This window comes from Gorilla gorilla, chromosome 6 (genome assembly GCF_029281585.2).
Source record: "Gorilla gorilla gorilla isolate KB3781 chromosome 6, NHGRI_mGorGor1-v2.1_pri, whole genome shotgun sequence".
Classification (NCBI taxonomy): Eukaryota; Metazoa; Chordata; class Mammalia; order Primates; family Hominidae; genus Gorilla; species Gorilla gorilla.
The window spans coordinates 19,852,188-19,869,425 of NC_073230.2; the positions used below are offsets into that span (position 1 = coordinate 19,852,188).

At 32.9% G+C, this 17,238-nt stretch overlaps 1 protein-coding gene across 5 annotated transcripts in view; it reads right to left on the bottom strand.

Annotated features, from left to right (window-relative positions):
• Positions 1-17,238, bottom strand: part of VWDE (von Willebrand factor D and EGF domains) — an 81,613-nt gene that overhangs the window by 58,145 nt on the left and 6,230 nt on the right. For 4 of the 5 annotated variants that reach the window (XM_055392159.2, XM_055392156.2, XM_031013558.3 and 1 more), the window contains exons 2-3: positions 10,954-11,138; positions 6,489-6,720 (exon numbers count right to left, since the gene is read on the bottom strand). In XM_055392159.2, coding sequence (XP_055248134.1) covers positions 6,489-6,720; positions 10,954-11,138 — 417 coding nt within the window. The other variant, XM_055392158.2, reaches the window with a different exon arrangement.

Sequence of the window (17,238 nt, forward strand, 5' to 3'; positions counted from 1 at the left end):
CTATTCTTGTGTTTAAGATCAGTTTACTGTGTGTGTCGGTGTTTTTCTGGGCTCTCTATTCTTTTCCATTGATTTATTTATCTATCCTCATGCAAATACGACATTGTCTACATTATTGTAACTTTAGAGTAAGTTTGAAGTCAGATAATATAAGCTGTCCAACTGTTTTCTTTATCAAAATAGTTTTAGGTATTATAGGTTCTTCATATTTCTATATGAGTTTTAGAATGAGTTTGTCAATTTCTACAAGAAAGCATGTTGTGATATTCATTAGGACAATTTTGGAACTTTAGTCAATTCGAGGAGAAGTGACACCTTAATATCATGTCTTTTGATCCACGAACAAGGTTTATCTGTCCATTTTCTTAGGTTTATATAATTTTTCTCAGCTAAGTTTTGTAGTTTTCACTGTAAAGGTCTTACACATCCTTTGCCATATTTATTACTAAGTGTCTTATATTTTTGGTACCATAATTGGTATTTTTAGATAAAAGTTCTGATTGTTAATTGCTAGTATGAAAAAACACAAATGATTTTTAAACGTTGATCTTTTTTTCATTCAACATTGCTAAGCCCACTTAATAGCTCCGGTAGCTATTTTATAGATTCCATTAGGTTTGCAAAATAGGTGATCATGTCATCTGCATTTATATTCATGAGGGATATTGTTATATAGTTTTCTTTTAATGTCTATGTCTAGTTTTAGTATTAAGAGTAATGCTGGCCCCACAGAAGTTTAGAAATAGTCCCCATTCATTTTTTCTGAAAAGAGTTTGTGTAAAATTGGTAATATTTCTACATTAAATGTTTTGAAAAATTCCCAACTGAAGCCATCTGGGCATGCAGTTTTCATTGTGAGATAGAGTTTTAACTAGAAATATAATTCCTTTAATAGAGATAAGGCCATTGAAGTTATCTATTTACTTTTGAGTGAGCATTGGTTTACTGTGTATTTTATTTTATTTTTATAGAATTAGAAGGTATAAGTGCAAGTTTTGTTACATGAATATGTGAGTCTGTATATTTTAATAAATTTGTCTATTTCATCAGTTTTCAACTGTATTGGCATAGAGTTGTTTATAATAACTATTTTTTATTATATACAGAATCTGTAGTTGTATCACTGCTCTTATTCCTGATACTGGTAATTTCTGTCTTTTTTTTTTCTTTTTTACTGATCAGACTGGCTAGAGAATTATTAATTTTATTGAATCTCTAAAATAACCAGTTCTTTATTCTATTGAATTTTCTCTGTTGTTTTTGTATATTCTATTGCATTTATTTTTATTCTGTTTCCTTTCATCTGCTTACTCTGAGTCTATTTGTGCTTCTTCTTCTAATCGGTTAATGAACAAACTAGGGTCTTTAATTTGTGACTTTTCTTGTTGTTCAATATAGACTCTTAGTGGGTTTTAATTTTAATGAATTTCAATTTTTGTGATATTCTAATTTTCTTAATTTAGGGCCCTGAATATGGTTTTTCATGGTAATATTTTCATATCTACTTGAACATCTTTGCTGCTTTTTTTGTGAAGTCTTTCCTGCATGTCATTTAGATCAAACTGGTTGAAAGAGTATTCTGGTCTCCTCCATTTTTGCTGTTTTAGTGTCTACATGCTTGATCAGTTATTGGCAGATGAGTATTGATCTCCAGTAATAATCACAAATTTGTTTATTTCTCCTTGCAGCTCTCTCAGTTTTGTTTATGTATTTTGAATTTGTTATTAGGTGTTTAATCATTTAGAACTGTCATATTCTTTTATTGAACTGAACATTTTATTATTAGGAAATGATCCTTCTTTTTCCTAGGAATATGTTTTGCTTTTGAGTCTACTATGCTTAACATTAATAAACCCACTCTACATTTCTTGTGATTAATGTTACCTATGTATATCTTCTTCTATCCTTATACTTTGAAACTCATTTTCCTTATATTACTTTTGTACCAACCTAATACATATAAAAATCATATATAAATATATATAGCAACATGGTGCACTTAAACCTTACAATATCCACAATTATTTAACAATATTGTAAGGTTTAAGTCCACCATGTTGCTATCCGTGTTCTATTTATTCTATTAGTGCTTTGTTCCACTTTTCATTTTTATCTGCATTTAAAAATATGGAATATATTTTATGATTCCATTTTATACCCCTTGTTGGCTGATTCGCTATAATGTTTTGTTTTATTTTAGTGGAAGCTTTAGGGGATATAGTATACATCTTTAACTTCTCATAGGCTACATAGGCTAACTTTAATTGATATGATGCTACTTCACATGTAGTATAAGGACTTAACTAGCTTGCTAAGTAGAAATACAAAAAATATAACACATATTTATATTTCCATAGAGTCTTCTAAATAAATAATATTTCAAATATATAACCTTTTTTAGAATTGCTTTGATTACAATTATGATCTTGAATTAATATTTTTTCTTGACTTCTAGAAGGCTCTAGGGATAGATAGATTGTGTGAATATATACACATATATATGAATTCTGTGAGAATCAAAACGTCTTCATGAGACTATGATATTAAAGTGAAATTTTGCCCTCTACTATTTGCTGTTTTGGTGATTTTAAAATTAAATATTATGACTCCTAGCTACATAGGGACTATTGGTTGTAGACAGCAATGCGTCCAAGTAAAAAATGACATTTCATAGACTGCCTTCGAAGATAGAGATGATCCTGGGAATTCTTCTAAAGTAGTTATGATAAGAAGGCTTTTTCCAAATAAGCTCCTTAAAAGGGAGTAAATTTCAGTTAGCAGAAGCTCTCTTTCACCTTTTGAACTTTCTCTTTTATCCTGTCTAGATGCAGATAAAGAGGCTAAAACTGGAGCTTCATCCTGTCACCATGAAGGAAAAGATTAGTGACTTTCAGAGACCTCAGCCTGATATTGTAAAGTGGCCAAATCGCCATCAGCAGAGAACACCTGCTCCAGATATTTGTTCAGTAAGAAAAAGAAACTCTTAAGTAGATTAAGTGACTGTCATTTTTGTTTGCTATCTATGCAGTCTAATTTAAGTTCTAAACGGTATTCCAAGGCAAGCTTCTATTGGCAAACCAGAGAGAATAATTCATGCATATGTTTGATTAACAGACATTCAGAGTAAAAAATAACAATTGTCTCCCAGAATTCCTTCTCCCTAATTACTTAGAGGACTTGAATATGGAGATTATGAGGTACTTTTGAGTGTTCTGGGTTAGGAAATCGAGTGGATGATAGTGACATTAACACAACAGAAAATATTTTAAATTTGGAAGGGATGCCATAAAATGCAAATTTTAAATATTATGTTTTTAAATTCAGTGTAAAAAATATTTCTGGTGAAGTGATTATTTGTATTTTATGTTATTCCCTGGTGTGAAAGTTTTGTTTTCTTTTTTAATAGTTGTCAATGTTTCTTAAACTAATGTAGATAAATGATGGGTTTTTCCATGAAACACAGAATTTTCCACAAATATTTGGTAATATTATAGGAAGATTTATAAAAATTAAATACTTTTTATGACAAGAGTGCCAAAAAATATTTTTAAAATTTTTCAAAAACTCTTGTCTTGGCCACCCAATGAGATTGATGCATCTCTCTGGATTTTCTCCTTCCTAATGAATGCCACTAGCTATACTAAACTGAGCAGATGCTGCCCTTTCTTAGTAAACAGACTGCCACTTTTAGCTGGACAGCAGCTGTGTACAGAATGTGAAGGTTTACCAGCTCACTCCCTCAGGATAATTCTCCATAGACTTCTCAATGCACACAGAACAAAACGCAGAGCTCCCTAAATGATCAGGCCTTGCCCTTTAAACCCGCATCTTGTTATGTTCTCCCTCACTCACTGAGATCTAATATTTCTGTCCGGCTTTCACTCTTGTGAGTACAACATACTTTTATTGCCTTAGGGCCTGCTGCTTGCTGCAGCTGCTGTTTGAGATGTTCTTGCCCTTGCTTTCTGTCTGACCAAGGACAGTTTAACCTGCAGCTCTCAGCATCAGTGCCGTTTTGTTAAACGTTTTGCTGGTAACGCTTCATTATATATTTCATCCTCTCCCACCTTCAGTATTCTCTTCTACAGTATTTTTTAATCTTTTTGTTCACCAGTTGCAACTTATAATTGCATGAATACTCTGTGCCATGTGGGCAGGGACCACATTTGTTTTGGTCACCCCTCTGTACTAAGGAGATGCTGTGTTGATTAGAAAATAAGCATAACTCCAGCAGTACATATGTGTGAAATGATTAGTGCGTTATTATTATACTTGTGGAATACTGCCAATAAATACCTATTTGAATTAATACATTTTATAAGTTTATTATTTTGATCTTATTATAATAATAATTTAGCCTTATTTCTTTTTTAAAGATAGAACTACTGCCTTGCAGTTAATGATAAAGTAAATCTAAACAATTCAATTTTCCATAAGTGTAGTATGTATTTCAAAACAGTGAAAGGGAAATAAAATTATATGTTGAGAACATTGTCTTTCTTAGTTTCTATAATCATGTAAAGTAGACAATAATGCATTATTTGCTTTGAGATTATGGCCAATAATGACATATTACATCAACTTTAGATGTCATTTGGAAATAAAACAGTAGTTAAAAACAGAACGTGAAATTGGAGTGTGTGTCATCGTTTTTAAGAAAAAAGATTGCATTACAGACTCAGCAAAATATTAAAATTTTTATTTTAATATTTTCAGCTCAAAGAAATAATTAACCATAGGAGAAAACTTATTGTAATTATTATTTTTGCTCACATTAAGAGAGATTTCTGAGAATGCTAGAAATTTAAAGGAATCAATTTTTCTAATAATACTGGTTTAAATTCCAAAGCTATGATGAGCAAAATAATTTTTGAGATTGGGTACTTTATATATATGTGTATATATACATATTTATATATATTTATGTGTATACACACACACACACATATATATATAAATATATTGGGTTATTAAAACCTAAAACTATGTTTCCTTTTAACTACTATAATAACCAACTAAGTGATTTTACTTGTTTGCTATAATTGTGTGATTTGGGGTCGGCTAGCTTGGGGAGTCTAACAACCTCAGCAGTAAAATGTTCATGAGTGTTACCCACATAATCATCATTGTTGCTCAATCAAGTGTTCATCTGCTTTGATAACACTGTCTAAAAGAGTGTCTCCCAGAACTTTCAGTGTCCTATATATGGTTGAACCCAGGTAACTAAATTGGGGTTTGAGATTCACAAAAAGGTTGCAAAAATAATAGAGAATTTGCACTTATCAATCTTCCACAAATGTTAACATATTACAAAGCCATGATATATTTGTCAAAACTAGGAGATTTACCTTAGGACTGCACTCTCAAATAAATAAACTGAAGACTGCATTCAGATTTTACGAATCTGAATTTTTCAATTTTCCCAATCAGGATATCCCATTGCATTATTCATCATTTTCTAATCTGTGACTGTTTTTTATTCTTTCCTGGTTTTTCATAATTTTGACATTTTTGAACAGTACTATTCAGGTATTTTGTTAGTGTGTTCTTTAATTTGAGTTTATATAAACTTTCTCATTATTAGACTAGGATTATGCTTTTGGGGGAAGAGCACTACAAAAGAGAAGTGCTCTTATTATTACATGTTATCAGGAGACGTGTGATGTCAACATGCGTTATCACTAGTAAAGTTAACTGCAATCACTTGATTAATGTAATGTCTGCCAGGTTTCTCCACTGTAAAATTAGTAGATTTCTTTTTCCTTGTCATACCCAATTATTTGGAAACAACTCAAATGCAGCCAACAATCAAAATGAGGGAAGTTATTCAAAATCTTTTAGGTGAAGTAGTAGGAACAATAATTTGTAATTCTTTAAAGATGCTTCGTTTCCTTGCCTCTATTTAATTATCTACTCATATATTTATAAAGTAAGGACTTAGGGATATTTACTTTAATCTTTGAATCATATTCAGTTTATTTTTAGATATTGTCTGAAGCATTCCACTAGAATGTAAGTTTCATGAAGGCAGAGATCTCATTTATCTTGCTCATCACCGTAACTCTGAGGCCTTAAATAATTTCTGGCACAGGATAAACATTCAATAAATATTGGTGAATGAAAGATGAAATAATATAAAATGTATATTTTTATGATAACTTTTACTCACCCTTCTTCATCCTTTAATTAAAACAGGAATGGACTTGAGGAAACCAAAGAATTTTTAACACACTCAATCATTATGTCCAGTGGAAAAATGTGAGATGTCTGTTTTGATGCTTTCACATTTGGGGGGACTTTACAATCTTGGCAAAGAATCCTAAAGAAATTTGACCAATGTAAACAGAAATTTAACTTCAATCTAGCAATAATGGTAGACTGAGTATCTTACTGAGATTTGCACTAACTCAATACAACCTATCCAGAGAATGGTACGAATGGCAGAGTTCCATGAATAACAGTCATGTGAATTACTGATGTTTTCTTACCTTCTGCACAGTAGCCCATACATCCCTGAGTTGGTTGTAGTAAGTATACAAAAAAGTTCCCACAGTTTCTTACAGACACTGGGATTTGAAAGAGACAGCAGTCTTTTGTAGTGCTGAACAAAAACTGCCATGTTGCACAAGCTGTCAATTGCTTGATCTCCCCAGGAGATGGCAGTGTTTCTGAATCTCTCAGAGACAGCCAGATGGGGGCCTGAGTTCCACAATGGTTCATCTTTTGCAGGAGAGAAAACAAAAGTTGAAAATTCAATTTATTTTCATCCATTGCAGATATATCAACTTTGCATTTTATTATAATCAACCCTTAAAATATCATTAATCATTAAAAAAATTATGGCTTGCACCTGTTCTATACAAGGAAAAGTAGTTTTAAAGAATACTAAATTTAAGGGTAGACATCCCATAATTCATATACTCATTCAATTACACATTCAATGTAAATATTAATACATTTATTCCATTCATTACATTTTTATTGTAAACAAGAGAAATTAAATCTCAGATACCTTACTAAAATAGCTGATACATTCTAAAATAAGACAAGTCAATCTGAAGTTATGTTAACACATAACACAAAGATAAACTGATCTTGGAAAGCTCTTGCAAAATTGCTTGAAATAGTATGCACAAGAAGTTAATGCATAGTTCAGGAGGCAATAAAATCGGAGAGAAGGAAGGTATTGCTCAAAATCTGGTGATGGAAAAATTGTTTAGTAATTTAGAAATAATACAGTTTGGTGGGGTGCGGTGGCGCATGCCTGTAATCCCAGCACTTTGGGAGGCTGAGGTGGGCGGATTGCCTGAGGTCAGGAGATCGAGACTATCCTGGCTAACATGGTGAAACCCTGTCTCTACCAAAAACACAAAAGAATTAGCCGGGTGTGGTGGCGTGCGCCTGTAATCCCAGCTACTCAGGAGGCTGAGGCAGAGGAATTGCTTGAACCAGGGAGGTGGAGGCTGCAGTGAGCTGAGATCACACCACTGCACTCCAGCCTGGGTGACATAGCGAGACTCCATCTCAAAAAAAAAAAGAAAGAAAGAAAGTTTAAACCTCACTTGAAGTCATTTATCAAAATCCTTTTCAGATAAAAAATAGAATTAAATAGAAAAATAACCCAGGAAAAATAAGAAGAAACTATGTATGACTTAGGAAGAACCAGGGCCCTTACTAAATGCATGATCTTGGACAAGGCACTCAACATCCTTCTCTTTTATATTAGGTGGAAGTAGTACCCACCTCAAAGTGCCATAGTGAGGTATAGATAAAGTAATGTATATAATGCAACTTCTACATAGTAATGGCTCAAAAATCGTTAGCCAGGTTATAATTCTTGTTATTATTTCTATGCTTCAAAGCAAAGGAAAAACATAAAGGAAATATTGATATATATGATTGAATTATAATTTTTAAAATATAAGATTAAAGTTAAATAATAAAATTATATGTAAATAGTACTATATTGTGTTATATTTATGTTTAATTATACTATATTTGTTATTTTATTTTAACCATGTAATATTATCCATTTAAAAACTCTAAGACTACAAATGGGCAAAATGTACAAATAGGCAATTCACAAAAGAAACACAAATGCCTAATAAATACATGAGAATATTCAGTATTGCAAAAGGTATGTTTATGTACTGCTATTGGAATTAAAAATTATCACTGTGTTTTAAATGAATAACTATATGTATCAAAAGCCTCAAAAAGACTTTAACCATTACTAATTTAACTTATAAAAATCAATCTTACTAAAGACACTAAAATTAAAACAATAATTACATGTACATTCGCTAATTGCAGAATTACTTATTATAGCAAAATCCTGAATGTCCACACATATGGTGATGGTTTAAATAAATATGATACATGTATGACATAATATTATTTTCAAAAATTATGAAAATGAATTTATAATAATAGGAAAATGATAATGCTATAACTGTAACTGAAAAAGAATAGCATGTTTTTCAATTGAACATATAACATGAACATTACAAAATATAAATAAGATAAAACAATAGCAAAATGTTAATAACGGTAGTTATGACTGTGTGGATAGATTATGAAGAAATGTTGTTCCACTCCTGTTCTTTATTTCCTAAGCTTTATGTAATGCATAAGCATTATTTAAAACATTACAAATAGTAATTTATGTAAGTCCACGTGTATTAACCTGTAGAGAAAAAAAAATCTATTGATTTTCTGGTTGAATACTTTAAAGTCTTAGTACAGAAAAGGAATGAGAGGGTGGGGATAGGGAACACTTCCTCCTGGAGCACAGCCTGCTCAGGTTAGGTGATCTCCAGGAAAACAGCCAAGGAAACTGTTTCACCTACACATTCGTGTGAGGTTCTAGAAACAATTATAGCTAAATCAGCCTTAAGAGAAAAACACAAATATTTTTAAATGTGGTGAAGTTCCTCCAATTTTCTCAAGCTTTTCTTTTAAATTCTGAATTTTTTTAGTTCTTTAAAAATGAAGTGTCACAAAAGCAACTAATGAGCAAATAAACAAAAAAGAGATAATGAGACTTAGCCACAATGCCACACATTAAAATTAAACATTGTTAAAATTTCAATGTCTTTCCAGAGATCTTTTTACATTAGTGCTTAAAAAGGAAAATGATTCCTGTGTCTGCAGTATTTATAAAATGTGAATAACAATAAGGAAAACAAGCCTTTTGCTAAGACATAATCTTATATGATGCGATCTCTCTCCAGGGGCCAATGGTAGCTGCATGACTTCTAGGTTAAAAGAAAATCAACTTTAAGAATGAACTCACACCCAATAAGCGTATAATTATATAGGGTAAAATTGTGAGTGATGATGAACACGTTAGTAATTTGGGAAGCATGACACAGACATATGTCTTCAATAATACAATGCCTCTATTAGCTACCTATCACAACTGAACACCTATTTATGCAGAACTCACTTGGGAAACCAGTCGGCTGAGAAAGATTGTGATAAGGGAGAAGATCAGGTACGTGACTTTGGTCATGTGACTCATGCTTAGTGTCTGTGTCCACGTCTTTATAATGAAGTAACACTAGCTACCTAAAAGCATCACTGAGAGAACTAGTGAGTTTACATATGCAATAATGTCCGCAAGTGCAGAGAATTTATAAGCTGCAAAATAAATGTCAGATTAAAACCCTTCTTAGCATTTTGATCATATAACTTAGGATGCTGAGTTAACGGGCTTAGTGTTTTGACAGATTTAGACTTAGTCTCATTCCTTAGATCATGTGGATAAAAATGTAGTATCGATAATAAGAGTTGAACTGAAAGGATAACTGGTCAAAGTATGATAAGTAGAAATAATGTCTATTTCATGACAGTATCATTAATGAATGGGGACTATGAACGAATTAGGGGAACTTGCATTTGAAAATCATGCCAACGATAAGTAGAATTGTCAATAGAAATTCAGAGTGTCTTGGATAAGTAATGCAAGATAGCTGAGGGACAACCCAAGAAATCACACTTTATGTTTCTTCTTCTGCTTATTGTTTGAAGCATTTTGGAAGAAAATGTATTTGTCAAATGAAATAAGAATGAAAGAAGCCACTTGGGCTAGTTCACTATACAAGACAATGCTATGATCACAATCATATCGTGTTGTAAAAAGAGTGAACGTTACGTAAAGTTAAGTTGCAAAAAAAAAAAAAATCCAATGTGAGTTCATGTACAAAACCTTTTTAATTTTGTCCATTTAAACCTGATGTGTTTGAAAGACATACACTTATATATTCACAAGTATAAAGAAAAAAAGATATGCTGGCTGCACAAATTTGGGGTTTGAGGAGAGAGATTCAGTGAGATAAGGCCATATGCCTCCAGAGTATTGAATGTGCTGCAGGTACACTGTCTTTCAATTGTGATCAGAAAATACCTGGAGATTTCACTGCCAGGCTGAGTTCTTATTAGTCTTAGAACAGGAGGTGCTGAGCCTGTAAGTTTTACCCCATCAGTTAAGAAATGCAGTGACAGGTAACAACTGACAAAAACAAGCACTTTAGACACACAGTATTTTACTATTTGCAGGTAATACAGCTAAGCATCTGAGCCCTGGAGAATGACTGCCTGTATTCAAAACTCAGCTTTTTGACCTGCTACCTGTGACTGTAAGAGCACTATGCCTAAGAATATGTTTTCTGCACTGTTTGATGGAAATAATGATGATAGATTGTATGCTACAGTTGTAAACTTTTATACAAGATATTGTCGGTGAAAGTGTTTCTGGACTGCATGGAGCATAACATTAACAATTACTATTATTATTAGACTAGGTAATGTGGGAATCGTCTTTCAGATTAACTCACTACAAAATTAAAACAACATTTTAGCATGAGAAATAAGCTGGTGGTAAAAAGATACAATTCTCATATGAAAAACACATAAGGAAAATAACATGAGGTACTTAGGGAGTTGACATACCTCAACACATTTGGTTGGCATCTCGGCAGGTCTGTCAAAGATGAGAAATCTATACCATCCAGGGGAGAGGGAATGGTCACATATTAGGTCTTGAACAGCTGACTGCTGGAGGTGCCATGAGTCAAAATGGACACTTCTATAAGGACTCCGAAGAAACTGGTGTCCCCCAGGAGAGCACTCCTGAGCTAGTATGGAAAGACAGGTGTTTTTATGTAATGTGTTTTGTTTGTTGACATAGTTCGGTCCTCAATTAAAATTGATTCCCAAAACAAAAAATAAAGCAAATAAACTCACTATTGCACATAAAGACCCTCTGAAATTTCAGGGTCTCTTAGTAAGTCATAAATGACTAACTTGCATGTTTCATAAATGCGATAAACAAATCAACAAAACTCTTTAGAATGTACTTTTGAAACATTCAAGCTTTAAGAATTTATTTTCGTTTAATTCAAACAACCAATACAGCTGGCTGCTCTTGAGTTAGGATGTCAAGTCACAGGACCTACGAGGATTTCTCTTGGGCCTGGTCCTCTGGATTTGAATATCACCATTGTTTCTCTACAACCAGTTTCTCCCAAAGTAGCCACATGCCTAAAAAATTCTATTTCTGCCAAATCATGGAATGCAACAAACTGAACTAATCTTTTAATGCTAACTCAACAGGTGTAAAGTGCTTTCAAACTAAAGTTTCCTGCATTCTTGGATGCAGAAAAACATTAAAAAATTTTAAAGTTATTTTCCAAAGTTTTGGAAGTATGCCTACTAAGCACAGGAAAACGAATGGGATGGAGGGGAGCAGGTTTGAAGGGGAAACAAGAAAAGCCCATGGCGAAAGGGAGAATTCTTTAGTCTTTTTTAGGAAACCTTTTATCTGAGTAGTCTTTGGCCTGGAAGATACTTTTTCCATGAAATCCACAGAGGCCGAACAAAAAGCTCCACTTTCCAGCACTAAAAGTGGACAGAAGAGCAGGCAGTGAAACAGTTATCCTAAAATGCAACTCTTGTTTGAGGCTCCTGTGCTCCCAAATTACCCAAATAATAAGCACCACAAGGAACTGTCTGTATTTGAATACCAGAGTATCTTGTTGGCACAGTTGACAGAAAATCTTCAAATACTTATATTATATTTACTGATGGAAAACACTGTAATAAAGATGGCATCTATGAAATAGAAAGGTGAAAGAAACAATTCAGTCACTAAAAATACCTCATCGTGGAAAAACCTTATCTAACTAAAAAATTATCAAATACTTATTATATAATTTTAAATTACAGAAGTGTTTGTAAATCAAAATCAATTTCTCAACTTCAATAAGGAGAACAAAAAATCAGAGATACTAATTTACAAGTGGATCTCACAAGTGTAGCCTATGAAAAATAAGTCATAATAACTAGAATTATATTTCTGCTTTTTATTTTGTTTGTAGTTATGGCAATTAAACTATACAAAGATATTATTTTCCAAATGATCTCTCTACAGAATTTTTTTTAGTACAAGATATTGGAAGTCAACAGAAAAGGCTCCTCTTTCTTTTGTCTCTAAATCCTCCATAGTTGTTAACTTCCCAAAAGGCTCCGATGTCAACACGAAGTAAGTATTTTATAAAATATGTGTAGATAGGAATCAAGGGATGTGCTATCATTTCATCTAATTTTAGAATATCTCTAATATCCTTCAAAACAAGGACATTGCACCTGGTTAGAATCTTTTAAAAAAGAGATTTTGAAAGATATTCCTAATAAGGTGTGCATACATTATTAAAATGTTTTCTCTGATCTCTTTTCTACAACAGAATTTTGTCTTGGGAAAAAAATCAATAACTCCATCTTTATTTTGTGTAGTATTCCTCCTTACTCAGCACCTTTGTAGTTCTTACATTTCTTCTGGTTTAGCTGCTTTGATAATTGTTTCCTAATACAAAGCCGAAAATTAAGATGTGTAAAAGAAATCACTGCTTGACATCAACGACATTACAAAATTGTGTAATATTTAACTCAAAATTTTATTTGTTTACTTTTACTCAATATTTATCTTATAAGATAATTTTAAATTCATACATTTTATATCTATTATTTCATAACTTTTTTCTAAAAATCTACTTACCTCATTTACAGTGTTCAAGGACTATATAGTAAGTTTAGAAATCTTATTAGCAATAATCAAGCCACATTTTCAAAATTTTATTCCAACCTTAGCTCTAGAATGCACGATACAGTTAAGTGAGGATTATATTGATGGCTTGGGCTCTCATTTGAGGATCTGAGGACTACGCTCAACAAATACTAAAAGAATAGCTCTACAAGCCCATCTCATTCATCAGTCAAGTTCATAGCATGATATACAGAGCTTTCTGGCAAACTGACAATATAACTTTTCCCCTCAAAAAAAGTAGATATAAAATATACATTAAAATTTATACTTCTATTTATCCTTCTTCCTGATATTATTTAAGAAAGTTGGGTAATATATAATAGAATTTATAGTACTTGAATTTCATATACTTTGGAAGAATGTGTCAAGTTAGAAATAATAGATCCATAGTGATAGCATATGCAAATAATTTCCTTTTTTATTTCTATATATGAGGTAACCTGTAATAGATTATTTTCCAGTTTAATGTAATGACCAACCTGCATTAGATTATTTTCCAGTTTAATGTAATGACCAAGACTAGAATTCTCCAAAATTCAGGACTGGTTAATAAACAATATATTAAGAAGCCAAACAAATCATTTTATTTTTAAGAGATAAACATGCATAACCCTTGGTGACAGGTACTTCATAATAACTGAGTTTGCAATTATAAAATCTTCTGTATACTATCCTACAGGAATTCCTACAGGAATTTCAAGTATTTTTTTTAGTCTTTAAAATCTTATAACTTCTTCAAAGATTTGAGAAAGAGAAAAACCGCTTTTGATCCCCAAATGTAATGAGAAATAAAAACTAATTTAGTTTCTGACATTCAAAATAGAACTTTGTTGGAAAACCATTCCATACTCATGGATTAGAAGAATCCATTGTCTGCCAGATGTGGTGACTCACGCCTATAATTCCACCACTTTGGCAGGCCAAGAGGCCAAGGCAGGTGGATTACCTGAGGCCAGGAGTTGGAGACCAGCCTGACCAACAAGGAGAAACCCCATCTCTACTTAAAAAAAAAAAAAAAAAAAAAATACAAAATTAGCCAGGTGTTGTGGTGCATGCCTGTAATCCCAACTACTCGGGAGGCTGAGGCAGGAGAATCACTTGAACCCAGGAGATGGAAGTTGCAGTTGGCCAAGGTCGTGCCATTACACTCCAGCCTGGGCAACAAGAGTGAAACTCTGTCTCAAAAATAAAATCAAACAAACAAAAAAGAATCAATGTCATAAAAATGGCCATATGCCCTAAGCAAACTAAAGAATCAAGACTATTTCTATGAAACTACCAATGTTGTTTTTTACAAAATTAGAAAAAAAAACTATTCTAAAATTCATATAGAGTCAAAAAAGTGTCCCAATAGCAAAAGCAATCTTAGGCAAAAAGAATAAAGCCTGAGGCATTACATTACTCAACTTCATACTATATTATAAGGCTACAGTAACTAAACATCATAGTAGTCATTCAAAAACAGACACACAGACCAATGGAACAGAATAGAGAACCCAAAAATAAAGCCACACACCTACAGCCATCTGATCTTTGTCAAAGTCAACAAAAATTAGCAATGGGAAAAGGACTCCCTATTCAATAAATGGTCCTTGGATAACTGGCTAGCCATAGGCAGAAGAATGAAACTGTACCCCTACTTTTCATCATATGCAAAAATTAACTTAAGATGGATTAAAGATTTAAATGTAAGACCTCAAACTTTAAAAATCCTGGGAAAAAACCCTAGGAAGTACCTTTCTGGACAACGGCCTTGGCAAAGAACTTATGACTAAGTTCTCAAAAGCAGTTGCAAAAAACCTAAAAATTAACAAGTTCGACCTCATTATTAAAGTGTTTCTCCACAGCAAAATAAACTATCAATAGAGTAAACAGACAACCTACAGAATGGGAGAAAATATTCACAAACTACGCATCTGAAAAAGGTCTAATATCCAGAATCTATAAGGAACTTAAATATTTCAACAAGAAAAAACAACCCCATTGAAAAGTGGGCAAAAGACATGAACAGATGCCTCTCAAAAGATGACATACAAATGGCCAACAAACATGAAAAAATGCTCAACATCACTAATCATCTAAGAAACGCAAATCAAAACCACAATGAGGTATCATCTTACACCAGTCCGAATCACTATTATTAAAAAGTCAAAAAACAACAGATGTCAGTGACGCTGTGGGGAAAAGGGAACATTTATACACTGTTGGTGGGAATGTAAATTAAATCAGTCACTATGAAAAGCAGTTTGGAGATTTCTCAAAGAACTGAAAAAAGAACTATCATTCAACCTAGCAATCCCATTATGGGTATATACCCAGGGAAAATAAATTATTCTACCAAAAACACACATGTACTGGTATGTTCATCCCAGCAGTATTCACAGTAGCAAAGACATGAAATCAGCCATGGTGCCCATCAACAGTAGATTGGATAAAGAAAATGTAGTATACCTGAAACTGGTCCAATTGTCCCACAGAACTGATCTTTATGGTTTCTTTTGAATAAATATAGAAATTGACCCTCCCAGTCTTAAAACTTCAGAAAGTTTACAACTGTCTTATCTGAGTTCCTTTCTCAGGAAACCATCAGGCCTCCCAGATGGTATCAAGGAACTGAAACTTACCAGATTACCACATCTGGAAAATGAGATTCCAAACCCCTACCCATCATGATTGCTTAACTGACCATCAGCTTCCTGTTGACCAACTCATCTTCCTTATTCCTCCCTAATTCCTGTATTCCTACATGTAGCTATATTTGTTCCCTGCTATATAAACCCAGTTTTAATCAGTCAGAGAGATGGATTTGAGACTGATCTTCCATCTCCTCAGCTGGAGCACCCTATAAAGCCCTCTTGCCTAGCAATACTCATTGTTTCAGTGATTGGCTTTTTGTGCAGGATGTAGACTAAACCCCTGGCATTTCAGTAATACATATACACCATGCAGCACTATGAAGCCATAAAAAAGACTAAAACGTGTCCTTGGCAGCAACATGGATGCAAACGGAGGCCATTATCCTAAACAAATTAATGCAGAAACAGAAAACCAAATACTGCATGTTCTTGCTTATAAGGGCAAGCTAAACATTGGGTACCCACAGACATAAAGATGGGAACAATAGACACTAGGGACTACTGAAGGGGGAAGGCAGGAAAAGGGTAAGGGTTGAAAAACTACCTATTGGGTACTATACTCACTATCTGGGTGACAATATCATCCATACCTCAAACCTCAGCATCATGCGATGTACCTTTGTAACAAACCTGCACATGTACTCCTTGAGAATCTAAAATAAAAGTTGAGTTTTTTTAAAAAAAATAGAATTTTAGGTTCTTCAGCAACACAAATGGTTGAAAAGCAAGGGAAAATAGAGTGACTAGTTTGCTAAATCACTTTACTTTGGCTTTCTTTACGTATCAAAAGACAAACTGAGGTCCTTTTCTGCACACAATTAGATTGAAAGTAAAAGGGCAGAAAATAATATATTCTACAAGCAGCAACCAAAAGAAAGGCGGTGTGGCTGTACTACTATCAAACAAAGAAGAACTTGAAACATAAAAGTCTTACCAGAGATAAGAGGGACACTTTATAATGATAAAAGGGTCAATCCGTGAGGAAGATAAAGCAATTGCGAACATAACTGAACCTAATAACAGAGCACTGAAATATGTGAAGCAAAATCCAGCAGAAACTCAGGGAAAAAAAATACACATTTTAACAATAATATTTGGAATCTTTAATATCCCACTTTCAATATCAATTTTAAAAACAGGCAGCATAATATAAATTAGAACAACAATATAAACCAACTTGACCTAGCAGACATCTATAAACACTATTCCTAAAAATATCAGAATATAAATTTTCCCCAAGTGCACATGGAATATTCGCCAAAATAGACAATCTGCTAGACAATAAAACAAGCCTTGATAAATTTAAACAGAAAGCTGGGCATGGTGTTATGTTCCTATAAACCCAGCTACTAGGGAGGTTGACGTGGGAGAATTGCTTCAGCCCAGGAGTTCAAATCCAGCCTAGGCAACATAGTAAGATCCTACTTCTAAAAATAAAATAACATAAAATAAAAATTGAAATTCAAAAAGATGAAATTCATATAAAGTATGTTCTGT